Source organism: Paecilomyces variotii (genome assembly GCF_004022145.1).
Source record: "Paecilomyces variotii strain CBS 101075 chromosome Unknown C8Q69scaffold_4, whole genome shotgun sequence".
NCBI lineage: Eukaryota > Fungi > Ascomycota > Eurotiomycetes > Eurotiales > Thermoascaceae > Paecilomyces > Paecilomyces variotii.
Genome location: NW_021167143.1, coordinates 696,402 through 709,201, shown reverse-complemented (window position 1 = coordinate 709,201; position 12,800 = coordinate 696,402). Strand labels below are relative to the sequence as shown.

Here is a 12,800-nt window from a genome sequence, read left to right as displayed (position 1 = left end):
GTCTAATATGTTTTATACAAGTTCTTGTCTCTTCAGTTGCCTACAGCATGGCGATTTCCTGGAACAGATCTATAATATCATCGTTTATAAGAATCGATCTTGATTTTCTTCCAGATGATGAAAGTGGCGGCGGGAAAGATCGGGGTTACCTATTACCACACTTGCTGTGATACCAATCATACATTTAGGGCAGACATAAGGCGGCCGCGGCCTGGGTCTGCAGGCAACCAGAATAATGGCGATACATAGGTCATTAGATAAGGATTCCTTCGGTGGTCAATGATAAGATAATAATTGGTGTATAATTGACCTGACCAGGGATAAGGCCGGACGCTATGCAGAAAGCGGTAAATGCTGATATTGACTCTTTAATTTGTTATAACGTAATTCCCTACCGACCGGATCACCCGCCCAAGCGGATCAGTGCCGTATCACATACAAAATAGCCCTTTTTTAAACCAAAATATCTCAACAACCAAGTATCCAAAGGTTATCAGAATAGGTATATACAAAATATATATTATTAAGATTATATATATCTAATTTTATCTGCTTAAGTCTTACCATTCTTTAGATATCTTAAGTAGAATATAATTATGAAAATTACAATAGTAATTTATATTACCTGGATAATAAGCAATTTTTAGAGCCTAAAATCTTAATATATGAAAGTTTACTATTATAGAAAGCTATATATTAAGTATTATATATACTAGACATATGGTTGTTGAGATATTTTGGTTTAAAAAAGGGCTATTTTGTATGTAATACGGCACTGATCCGCTTGGGCGGGTGATCCGGTCGGTAGGGAATTATGTTAACATCTTCAAGATGACCGAGCCACAAAATTGCGGGAGCCCCTTGCAACTGATCCTGGAGGATTGGATTGCCGGTTAGATTCACAGCTGACCAGTTCCTACACACTCTCAGCGAGATCCAGCCTCCCCATGACCTCCTATATTGACGGCTAGTTGCAGGTCTTGCTGCTCGCCCTCGAAATGATAGCCTCATACGTAAACGCAAAGAAAGCTAAACACTGACAGGAACAGCTGAAGAAAGGGCCCCCACCCTTCTTCAGAAATCCGTACGTTTCATCTGTCATATAAGTAGGTAACTAAGCTCCGAGAGTTGTGGCCTAGTGCAGGCTGATGAGGTTACCTACAGGATGACCTGCCTGCATGTATGCAAACCCCCCCCCCCGCCATGTGCACCTCCACGCCTCTTTTATGACGTGAAAGTTCAGATTCTCTCGTGTTCAGTGAGTTTCTAGTTTCGTGGCATCTCGTAATAATTACTGTAGATAGTCAGATGCAGCAGATCCTACAGTATACATATGACATATACACCGAGGGTCAGACTATTGATTTCCAATCGGTCCTTTTATCTACTATATCACTCAAGGTTCTAGAACACGGTCTTGCCGAAACTTCCCTTTGTTGACATGTCATCGAAGCAGGAATTATGCATGGAAATTCACTCCACGTTGGCATGCTGACACGAGCGTTGCGCACTGTATCCGATCCATGCCTACTTGGGTACTCTAGACTTACACTTGGCGCACAACATAAGGCTGTCTCATAGTGAATAGATAAGGCTTATAGCCCCATCACGATATCTCCGTTCATTTCCGGATTCCAAGAAACCTTGTTCAACACCACCACTAGTCCATAGCTATATCTTCACTGCGGTATATCTCATTGCCGACAACCCTCGAGCCTCCCAAAACCTCGTCTGACACCAATCTAGCGCCCCCGGTCAGCCGAAATAAGATTAAGCGGACTTTTTTAGAATCCATGCGATCCTTCGAGAGATATTGTTCATCATCCCACCTCATCATTTGTCATGAGGCCATTCCAGCTGCAGCCTGATCACGTAGGCAGTCAAGACCGCGGGAGTTCAGGGATGATTTGCAAAAATTGCGTCTTTCAAAGAGTGGTAAATCAACCTTGAAATATATTCTGTAGGTAGATCATGTTGAAAAGTAGACGGGGAAGCATTATAGGTATCTATATCTCGCAAGTGCGTCTAGGTAGAACATCCCGAAAAGGAAATCCGGTGAACGGCAAGTGGTCGTACACAAAACAAGAGATTATGAAGTCTATATTACTCTATTCATTCTAATATATCCGGATATATCACGTTTTGATTGCTTCATGGGAGAATATATCCAATATCAAACTGTTGTTTACACTTAACCGTGTATAGTGCTAACTAAGAATTAGCCTACATGTAATATGGAACGAGTAGAAAGGGCATCTTATAGCAGGTGACTAAGGTGCTAATTCAGAAGCTCGATCTATCTTTTACTTATCTCATCTGGCCTTCTGTAAATAATCTTCATATGGGCAAGACCTGAGTAGGAGTATATTGTCGTCGAGGAATCAACAATTTACGAGACATCGATGTTATGCTGGACCGTAGTGTTGCAGCAGGATCATAGTGCTACACTGCATATTCGACATCGTTTTAAAACTAAGGGACCAGGACATGATCGGTACGTATAGACCATGCTATACATCCATACGGGGTGATAAACTAAAGACGATAATCTGTTCAAAGGACGTGTATTGCTAACCAAGTATCTAGCTAGGGACAATCTGAGCAGATTTAGGCAGCATGTATGATGAAACAGGGAGATTAACTGCAGTTAGGATGATGCATTGGCTGAATTAGTGCATTATCTCTGACGAGTCTTTCACCTGCAGACGACGAACAATCTCTGCTTTTTATTTTTTCTTAGGGGGAAGGCAAGTTGGAAACGTGAATTGGAAAGGAATGGATTGGAATTGATGAGGAGGCCGTACAGTCGTAAAAATAGAAATACTGTTCCGATAAAGCAGAAAAGAAGAAGAGAGATTGTAAAACCATTGAGACACATGCGCCCGTGAGATTGGACACTTACGCCCTTTTTGACAGAGAATGAGAAGATGAGCCTGGGGGGTTCGTGAGATGATGCAAGCTGCCGCTGTGCTAAAGAAAGAACTTGGAGAAGGGAGCGCCGGTGCTATTATTCGATGTCGTCTAGTGGACGAAAAGAAACCATGTGCAAAGTAGACTCGGGCATTGATGCACCTTATCTGGTAATGGATAGTAGAGCATGAACCGTGGAACACCAGTAACGCCATGCTATGCAAGCCTAAAGAAAATGCGAATGCATAGAAAAAAACAAGGATGAGAAAGGGACTGCTGATGGATTCTAAGTTTCCTTGTGCACTGTCGATAGATCTTGGTCAACGACCGCTGATTGATCAAGATAGGTAGATTCGGAACTAGATCGATGTCAGGATAATCTGACCCAACCGTACACGTACATTCAGTATCGGGAATACTCACCTTCTGTTTCACGGGCTTCCGACACATTGGACATGCCGCGGGCTTTTTGGGACGTGTATGGTCGGCTCTGCTCGATGGCATGTGTTGGTTTGCACACCAACGACAGAGAACAGCATGACCACAGGGAATCAAGACTGTATCTACGAGTTGACTCAGACAAACTTTGCATTCCAAGCTCACATTCATCTCCTCCGCTTCTTTAGGTTCTGGTCTCCCGTCATTCTGGTTGTCCAGGCCCTTCGAAGGAGGCTCCTCGGCAGCAGTGTGTGCCGTATGAAAGCGCCTGCCTCGAGCAATACCCTCTTCATACATTCGCAGAGCTTCGACATCCTCAGGGCGCATAGCGCGCAGAACACTGTTCATTTGTATCTGCCGCGTTATCAAAGCGTGTTGGCGTGCAGTGAGTGCCGGATAGGACACGTAAGTTCCAGCGGCTGGAACTGGAACTGGACCTGGCATCTCAGCGAACTGTGCGTTTGTCGGCTGTGTTGCAATTCCCTCATATTGCGGAGGGGAGGGACGTCTCGAGTGCTGGAATCCTGGATCATCCGGGCGCCTTGCACGCCGACGACTGTTCAGATTCTGTGGTGGGTTTGCTCCGGATCCGATTGTGATATTTCCATCAGAGGATTGACTTTCATGCCCTCGCTGCTGAGCGACAGAGCTGGATATTTCCGGACGTGGAAGGGCCACATGTGGATTTGCGCGGGGATAGGCAAGAGGGGGCAGTCTATAACTCGATGCATGTTGTGTCTCGGCTGGAGATGCGTATCCGAACGAAGCTTGCGGAACGAGTGAATATCCTGGAGGCACAAAATGAGGGCCTAGTTGCTGCAAGGTTCCCGCCATATGTTGGTAGGCTTGATGGTTGTTAGCATACAGCGTCGGCACTCCCAGTACTTGGGTAGCGGTTTGTGCCTGTGAGCGTCTGTGGGTTTCAATACGGTTATATTCCGCCCAGCTATTCGCTACGGCTGGACGCCATTCGTGAGTAGATGCACCGTGAGTTGGAGTCTCATTATTGCCAGATTCGGTCCCGGGGCCCGCAGAAGTTGATGTAGTAGTTGACTGCTGCGAAACTGGGGCGGGAGATGGGCCATTCACGCCAGTCCAGAAAGGCGCCATAACTCTGGGCGCATTCCCATTTTGGGTTTCTACTGCACAGTTAATATAACACATTCAATGGAAATGAGATCTAAGCGGAGGAGCTAGAGACCGGACCTTCAGCATTGTTAGGCGTTTCAGAGGGCGCAGTACTGATTGAAGTTCGATGAGCAGTATTATGGGCCTGGTTCCACATCTCTGTATTGTACGCATTTTGCTCTGTAGATATCTGCGGATCAGTGTTGTTCAAGCCGGCAGGCTGAACTGTCTCCATGTTGGCTGAGGGCATGATGCCTTGGACGCTCTGTAAGGACCGGTAAGAGGACAGCTGGCTCCCAAGATCTTGCAGACTGCAGAGAGCTCTGGCAATTCCAGTATTGATGGCTTGGAGTTCTTCTCTGAGAGCCGTTATATTATTGCAACGGGGATAGAGAGACCTCTGGGACCCGCCAGGAACAGAAGGAATTCCTGAACCCGCGAAGGCAGCAGCTTGCGATCTAGGATCAGAATGCAAGCTGCGCGAATGAATCTCTGGCAAGTTCGCTGTAAGATTTGAAGTCGCTAGAGAAGCTGGACGGAACTGCGAGGCGTGTCGGGCGCCCCAGTATTCTAGAAATGAATGGTTGATAAGCGAGTGCACACAAGTGTTAAGTGTACAGAAAGGAGCTATCGAGCCTTGTACAGACAAAGAAAGAAAAATCGTATTTACTGAATTGGTGAATAGCAATATAGGAAACAGTAGGGGGGCCAACGAACGTGGAGACGCAGAAACCAAGGAATCGTGTCGGTGTTAGTACGGTTGCAAATACTGACCCTGACACTTCCAGCAATATTTGGCGTAGCGCGTCGAGTTATACGCGGTTCTAGTTCTCTCGTCGAGGATTGGCAGATAGCCAGGCGCAGAGGAGCTGCTGCAGTAGTCGGCACAGAAGCAGCAGATAGACTGGGTTGGGAGCAAGCACCCAGAAGCGTATTTATGCACGCAAGAGGTAGTTGGGAGGGAGGTCCAAGTGGACATGTTTCGCTGTGGAGTTAATCAAAAGTCAGAACGTCGAGGGAAACGGTCTGTCTTTTGTTGTTGGACTGCAGTCCCCGATACTCAGCCCTGCGTGTGTGTGTGTTGGTTCCGCCTCGATGTTACGGGAGTACTCACAAGCATGCGACAAGACCCTTCAACCATGTGTCAGTAAGCAGCCCAGTATATGAGAATAGATCAATCCAAGGTCACCTGAGGCTCAAGTGGTCTTCATGGGAATGACCACGGCGAGAGTCACATATAAGCCCTGGTGGTCCGGATTCAGGTGGAGTGATGACCGCACGACCTGATCAGTTCGTTCCCAGCGAGATGGACGATCGAGACTGGCAGCGTTACTACTACCACCATCGACGGTCTACCTCCAAAGCTAAGGTCTTTCTCTTGATGCCACTTCGACTGGAGGATTCGAGTCTGCGATGGCAGGGCTTTTGGCACAACGTGCTGGCCGGCCACGAAGCAAGCGGACGACGGGCTGACGTCCGAACAACGTTTGCACGCAAGCTGTGCCAGCTGGAGTACCAGGACATCTTGCTCCAGGGCTCTTCTTAGCTAAAAACAGGCCCGCCACGCGGACGGAACGGAGTCCGTCCCAAGAGTACCTCGTCGCTGCGTCGTTCAAGGCTAGATCCCAGTTGTGGCGCCTGCTGAGAGCTCCCGAAATTGTAGCATGGTCTCGCGAACCGAACGCCTGACCCCGCAGGATGAGGGGAAACGGAGCCGATCAGCTACAGCATGCGCTATGTCTGGATTATTATTACGGAGGACGGTGGATGTGATATGATACGGGCATCGCATAGATCGACTCGAGAGATCCGGACTCCCGCGAGTCCGCTAAGTAAGTAAGTACTGTACTGTAAAAGTACGGGCTGGAACGAATCCGTGGTTCTCTCGCGGTCGATTCTCCCTCCCTGCACGGCTGAATTCCTCCTTATCAGTGCGACTCTCATCCGGACCTGGACTGCAACATCGCCGGTCATATAATAGTTCGAAAGTTTAGGTGATTGTTTCCGCCCGCGTTGTGCACCGACGTCATCCGCCGTACTTAGGTTAGTAGGCTCTGCCAAGAGAGAGCTTTACCTTGTTGCTCTCATCCATGAACATGATGCGATAACTTAATAGGAGTTAACCGATAGCGACGTTGCTTAAAGCACTCGTGCCAGACACAGCCACTGCTCGAGGACATGAAATACACCGAATCGTTTCTCCACATTCATGCGTTCGAGGTTGTGGTTGACCGCTCGCCATTTGAAACCAAGCGTTATCCCGTCACTGACGGCACGACGAATGATGACAAGCTTCACGATCCAGACAGAGCGCGATGCTCCAGTCACCGTCAACTCTACAGCCGATCTCTCAAAAGAACAATTACTGGCATTCCCAGCTTTTAACATCTGGTTCTCAACCTTACAGCGCTCTTTGACGAGACAACAGAACGAACATCATGAGTTTCACGCGGCGCCCTATGTGCTACGGAAAGTCGACATTCAAGCGGTGGATTATTTCAAAGGTGGCCGGCTAGGATTCCTGAAACTCAAAGCCGAAGTCTCCAACGATCAGGGTGAAACACTTCCAGGCAGTGTGTTCTTGCGAGGCGGCAGTGTCGGTATGCTGGTAAGTTTCACAGGAGTGTTTCCACTTGGCGAGCTTATTTCCTAATCCGGACATTCCCCTCATTCCAGCTCGTCCTCCAACCTGGCGATATACCCGAGTCCTCCGAAGATGGAAAGCGTGTCATCTTGACCATTCAGCCCCGTATACCAGCGGGGTCTCTCGCATTCTCTGAAATTCCCGCTGGAATGCTCGACGACAGTGGTACCTTCGCCGGCGGTGCTGCAAAGGAGATCGAGGAGGAGACTGGGCTCAAAATTCCGCAGAATGAGCTTATCGACATGACATCGCTAGCGCTTGGATTGCTACCACAGCAGGCAGACGGCGAGGAACTGCAAAAGGGCATGTACCCATCGCCCGGAGGAAGTGATGAGTTCATACCGCTTTTTCTATGCCAGAAACGCATGCCGCGGAAGGATATAGATGGGTTGCAGGGTCGCCTGACTGGCTTGAGGTCACATGGAGAAAAGATCACCCTGAAAGTTGTTCCCCTGGAGCAGCTGTGGAAGGAGTGCGTAAGGGATGGCAAGAGTTTAGCTGCTTGGGCCCTCTATAATGGTTTGAAGCGGGAAGGACGCTTGTGACGGTCTGAAACACGGCAGGTCCAGAGCATATTTTCACACTCAACTCTATCTCGATTCGGAGAGGACCCTGTATCTATAGCGGGACAAAAACTATGAATCCGTGACGATGCGGACTGCTTGCTCACTGAGCGATTGAGAAGTGGAGAGTGAGTAAATTTCCAGGAACGAGAGATGTATAATCATAACAGGATCCCCTCTATGTCTACTATCCAACATGTGCGCAAGGTATCATGATAAAAAAGGAAAGCGAACACGGCCTACAAAATCCTTTCTCTCTTCTTACCGCAGACCCAGCCTTTTCGCGAGCTCGATTCCTTCAGCTAGTAAGCCGACTCGACCATCGATTGCATAGCCCTGTTTGTCGAGCTTTTTAATCTCCTCGAACAAATTGTTCACCGGCACGGTAAAACACTCAATGAACTCGTTGTCTTCGAGCTGCGGCTCTGGGTTCTGGTTCTCGGGTAGAGACATATCGACGCGGACGTGGACCAGATTTTCATTTGTGTTGCAGAATCCGGGATCTGTTGAGTCGGATATCAGGATTTACAAACGATTACAATGTTGCTATGTCGAAGCACATTCGAGTACATACCATTATACAGAATGGTACTTGTCTTCTCGGCGACTCCGACGTATCCAGTCTCTTCTCTTAGCTCGCGCACGGCGCATTCCTCAGCCGTTTCGCCCTCATCTAAGAGGCCGGCGGGAACCTCGATAGTGACTTTATCAAGCGGGGCTCTGTATTGTTTCTGTAGGAGCAATTCGGGACCGGTGTCCTTCTGGAGGAGTGCAACAATTCCTACGGCGTCAATGAGCGCGTTCTTTGGGCGCGACTGTTGAGGAAGACGTCACGTCAGCAAATGAATCAACTATTTTCATGATCCATACTCGATTGTCCCTAGCACTCAGGCCAAGCAAGGTCCTTATATGTGAGCTTCGTTGGCAAAAGGACACGAAATGATGGTTGTGTCATGGCAGTTGGGGTTTTAACCGAAGACGGTGGCTCAAATAGAGTCTCGATAAACATCCCACATCGCTTTGATGAGAAGAACTCTTAAGTAGTTGCAACAAAACTCCACGCAAACATCTCCCGTTCCCAATAGGGCATCAACCACGCGGATCAACACCATCCACCTTGCATTTATCTGAGCAACATATGAAAATAATTACAGGGAATGACACGACAGGAAGACTTCAAACTGTAGCAAGAATATCAGAAGGACAATCTAGTTATGAACTCACCTGTCGCTCGGCCGATTCCCATATCCGCTGTACTCCTAGCGGATCAGTGTAGGTGCATTTGACCAACCTTATCCATTTGGCCTCAGCAGGATCCTACGGTCCGACATTCTGGTCAGCTCAGAGACGTATATAATATTCCAGCAACATCCCAAATGGGATGGATGATTTAACAAAGATAAGTAAACAAAATCCGACTGGACAATCCAGCCGACAAAGAAGAAAGGAACCCGCCAAAGTATGGCTACGCGATATCCCGTACCAATGGTTCTCGCGAGATGAGCTTCGAGGCGCTCTCCTGTCTAGAAGGAGCAGACATATTTCCCGGAAGCAGAAAGGCAGAGAAGAAACAGCACTCAGGGAAGAGGTTAATGGAGAGAGATAGATATCTAATGGAAGCTTGTGGTCTGAAACTGGGAGTGAGCAATATTGAATGTGACACTGGATTGTTCCAACGATAAGACTGATTGATACTGAATCGGTGAGGGGCTCCGGCCGGCAGCAGTGACCTCATCGCAAGTTCAGGGTTTAGTACCCTAATCTTATCTCCGCTCATCCCGCGACCGATTCCCCTCCAGGCATAAATCTCCATATCAGAAATATGATTCTTGCGAAATTTGCCTTGCAACCCAGGTCAAGTCACCTAGCTTCTTAGGGATACCCTTCATCACGCACATATCTGGCCCAAATAGCACTCCGGCAACGCGAATTATGCTGTTCATCACTTAGACACTGATACCCGATAGCCGTATTGGCATTATGAGGTAGTGTTTCTTCTTTATTTCCAGGGTATTGAGATGGCGCTTCTCGTCGCGACCCCGTCTTGGAACATTGAGTCCTATAAACAACCTGGCAGACAGAAACTAAACACTTAAAACGGAGCGGCAGTAATGTTTAATCGCCAGAGAGCATACTAACAAATAGATAAAAACGAAACAACAAATCTCATCTCAAGAAGCGAATTATACATCTTCACTAACCTTCAAAACCCTCCCTCATCTGTTCTGAATTGTGAAAACAACCATTTTAACATCCTCTCCCTTCCACCCTCAACGATCACCTGCTCGAAAAGCCCAAAACTCAAAAGACACCACCAAACCCGTACTATAACTATCATATGCACGTTACAGCATCAGACGCTCGGCTCCGCTACCTACTTACCTTACCTACCTTCCTACCTACTACCTAAGTAATAATAATCACTACTAGATACCCCGCGCTTTGTCCCTGTTCTAAGTCTCATTTCAGCGTGCATATGACCAACCCATGCATACCCGCGTACCCACGTACATGCAGGATACTACTACCTTAGGTAGGTAAGTATTAGACTAAGCTCTGGCATTTTCGGAGAAATAATACAACAGAAACTTGTTTCCGGGGCTTTCCGAATCCCAGGAAGTGGTATTTACTACCTAGGTAACTATCCTAACTGGCAGAATTGCAAGCATGCAGTTAAGTTAGATAGATAGATAACTAACTGGTTAGCAGAGTAATATAAGACAAGATAGATACCCCCTTCTTCCTCGAACTACTTAGTCTAAAAAAAAAACCCGGAACTCGCATTTCAAATGCGCATGCATTACTACAGCACAGTACAGGAAACTAAACTATAGTAAAGTAAAGTAATAGATCATGGAACGGCCCCGAATCCCACTAGAGTACGATACTACATAGTCCAATATGCAACACCCCAAAGCAAAGGCTGATTGTTATTTATCTATGCCCATAGTTAACCAAGTAAACATTGTACGTTACTCTACTCTAGTTACTCTAGTACTTTAGTAAAGTTGGCCATACTTATTATGTACTACTAACCTCGGATTAACCAGTATGTTAAAGGTGGATACGGATTACTTCCATTAGAGTCAGTAGGTACATACCATACATAGTTAACTAACTCCCCTCTTTTCCACATAAAGTGGAGTCAACAAGTATCCATTTTATTTCATTTTATTTCATTTCACTACATGTTACACACCGAAAATCGTCCCGAGGTAAAGGGGGAAAAAATTCATGCGCCAACTCGCTGAGACTGTGCTATGATACTTCTGCGAAGACATAGATAGTGATTAAGAACGTATTCCTGTTGGTGTATGTGGATTTAGGCATACGTAAGCTCCGCAGAAATGTATTGAAATTCGTTCTTATCGTTTTATTTGTAAGTGCTATAGAAGAGGGGTCTGGGAGGTCGGTTATAAAGTCCTATTTGCTTTTTTTTTTCCTAACGGGCGACGATGCGTAGCTTATTTTCCTCTTTAGTTTAGCCTTGACCCATACACAGCGGTCGCCGGTCGGTGAGATGTTCGGCGCAAATCTTTTGTGGAGCCTATCCGGCCTTAAAGTGACTTCTAATGTACTGTTCAATTCATCTCTTTGGGTGATCCTTCTAAAAATTTTTATTCTGATTTTTTTGTAAAGCTATTTGAGGTAACTAAAATGTCTACCTAGTAACTGATGACCCGTCTAGGATCATGGGGAACGAGAACTTGTGAAAAATTAACCGCCCGACGTTCCTGGGAACCATAGCCCCGAGGCGGCTGTGTGTGTGTGTGAAGTCCTTTTGGTGCCTCCACCGGAAATAGTCGTAATAATATCACACCCAGAAGGGAAAATCATGATGCTAATAGAGAGCCCGCTCCGTCGAATCAGCTGGAAAAAACGCAGAAGGGCTACATATGCTGCGCTCGTCGTCGATTCGTAACGATCATTGCGCTTTGAGGTCGTAAATTGATTGGTTGAAGGTGGGGAGGAATCAGAGGGAAGCTAGTGGAAGTGATCTGCCATCTAGTCAAGCCTCGATCTGCGCTAGGCAAGACTGGAACTCCGTCCAATCCTTCATCACCACTTTGGCGCCAAGATCGGACAGCTGCTTGGCCATCTCGGCCCTCTTCTGGTCGCCGTGGTAGCTGCCAACGTAGGCAATGACTGGAATACCTGCACGGATAGCACTGAGGGCGCCACTCTTGCTGTCTTCGACAGCGACGCACTGCTCAGGCTTAACGCCCAGTCTCTCCATAGCGTGCAGGTAGATGGCAGGGTCTGGCTTCGAGGTGGGCTTGGGGAGCGATGAGGCAGCGCTGAAGACATGGGTCGGGTCGAAGAACTTGTCCTGGCCGACCTTCTTGATCGAGGCTTGCACGCGGCGGAGAGCGGATGAAGAGACGACTGCCATGCGGTACTTGCCCTCCCGATGGATCCTCTCCAGTTCCTCGTTCACGCCAATGCAAGGCTGGGCCTTAGCTTCCAGCTTGGCAATGACCTGGTTCTCCTCCTCCTTGACGTAGTGCTCAAACTCCTCCTTAGGCATTTCGAACTTGTATTTGGCTTGAAGCGAGATCATCATGCCGCGGAAGTTCTGTCCAACGAAGTCCTGGATGAGCTGCTCGCCCGTGTAGCGATCCGTGATCTGACGCTTGGCAAGGATTTCATTTGCGATGTCTGCACACGCCTCGAACGCCAGCTCCTCAGAGAGGACGAGGGTGTTATCGCAGTCCAGCAAGATCTGGTTGATCTACATGAAGACAATGGGTTAACGGAGTGGGTCCCAGACACTCAGGACGACAGTCGGACAGGGGATGGTTACCTTAGGCATGATGGCTGATATGGAGATGAGAGATGGATGAGATGTGGTTGGTGGAGTCTTCCAAGAGAGTACTGGTATAGACTGTGTCGAGTGGTTTTTGTCCTGAAGTTGATTTAATTTGGATCAGAAGTTGAAGGAGGATTGGATGGAAGACAAGTACGAGACTTGGAAGTGGCGTTGAGTCGTGAAGTGGAAGTGATGGCAATCCGGATAATTCAGGAAAGAGGGAAGGGCAATACTGTCCTTAAGTAAATGGGGAAAGAGCGCTGAGCCTGCCAGATTTGAACAACGACCATGACGAGACCCAGAGAGA

At 47.5% G+C, this 12,800-nt stretch overlaps 4 protein-coding genes across 4 annotated transcripts; 1 reads left to right on the top strand and 3 right to left on the bottom strand.

Annotated features, from left to right (window-relative positions):
- Positions 1-3,248: 3,248 nt before the first annotated feature.
- C8Q69DRAFT_506321 (hypothetical protein) lies at positions 3,249-4,726 on the bottom strand (the record flags this gene model as incomplete). The annotated part of the gene is made up of 3 exons (XM_028632791.1): positions 3,249-3,269; positions 3,334-4,487; positions 4,555-4,726. 3 exons carry the CDS (start codon positions 4,724-4,726, stop codon positions 3,249-3,251), a joined length of 1,347 nt encoding a protein of 448 aa, XP_028485766.1.
- Positions 4,727-6,568: 1,842 nt separating this feature from the next.
- C8Q69DRAFT_233058 (putative NUDIX family hydrolase) lies at positions 6,569-7,899 on the top strand. Its single transcript, XM_028626417.1, has 3 exons — positions 6,569-7,084; positions 7,153-7,838; positions 7,891-7,899. The coding sequence occupies exons 1-2, from the start codon at positions 6,686-6,688 to the stop codon at positions 7,663-7,665; spliced, it is 912 nt and encodes a 303-aa protein (XP_028485765.1). The 5' UTR covers positions 6,569-6,685; the 3' UTR covers positions 7,666-7,838; positions 7,891-7,899.
- A 45-nt stretch (positions 7,900-7,944) lies between these two features.
- Positions 7,945-9,223, bottom strand: C8Q69DRAFT_506319 (ADP-ribose pyrophosphatase; the record flags this gene model as incomplete). Its single annotated transcript, XM_028632790.1, has 4 exons — positions 7,945-8,186; positions 8,258-8,498; positions 8,908-9,000; positions 9,167-9,223. The coding sequence occupies 4 exons, from the start codon at positions 9,221-9,223 to the stop codon at positions 7,945-7,947; spliced, it is 633 nt and encodes a 210-aa protein (XP_028485764.1).
- Positions 9,224-11,692: 2,469 nt separating this feature from the next.
- On the bottom strand, positions 11,693-12,496 carry C8Q69DRAFT_486168 (putative HAD superfamily hydrolase; the record flags this gene model as incomplete). Its single annotated transcript, XM_028631882.1, has 2 exons — positions 11,693-12,415; positions 12,488-12,496. The coding sequence occupies 2 exons, from the start codon at positions 12,494-12,496 to the stop codon at positions 11,693-11,695; spliced, it is 732 nt and encodes a 243-aa protein (XP_028485763.1).
- Positions 12,497-12,800: the final 304 nt, after the last annotated feature.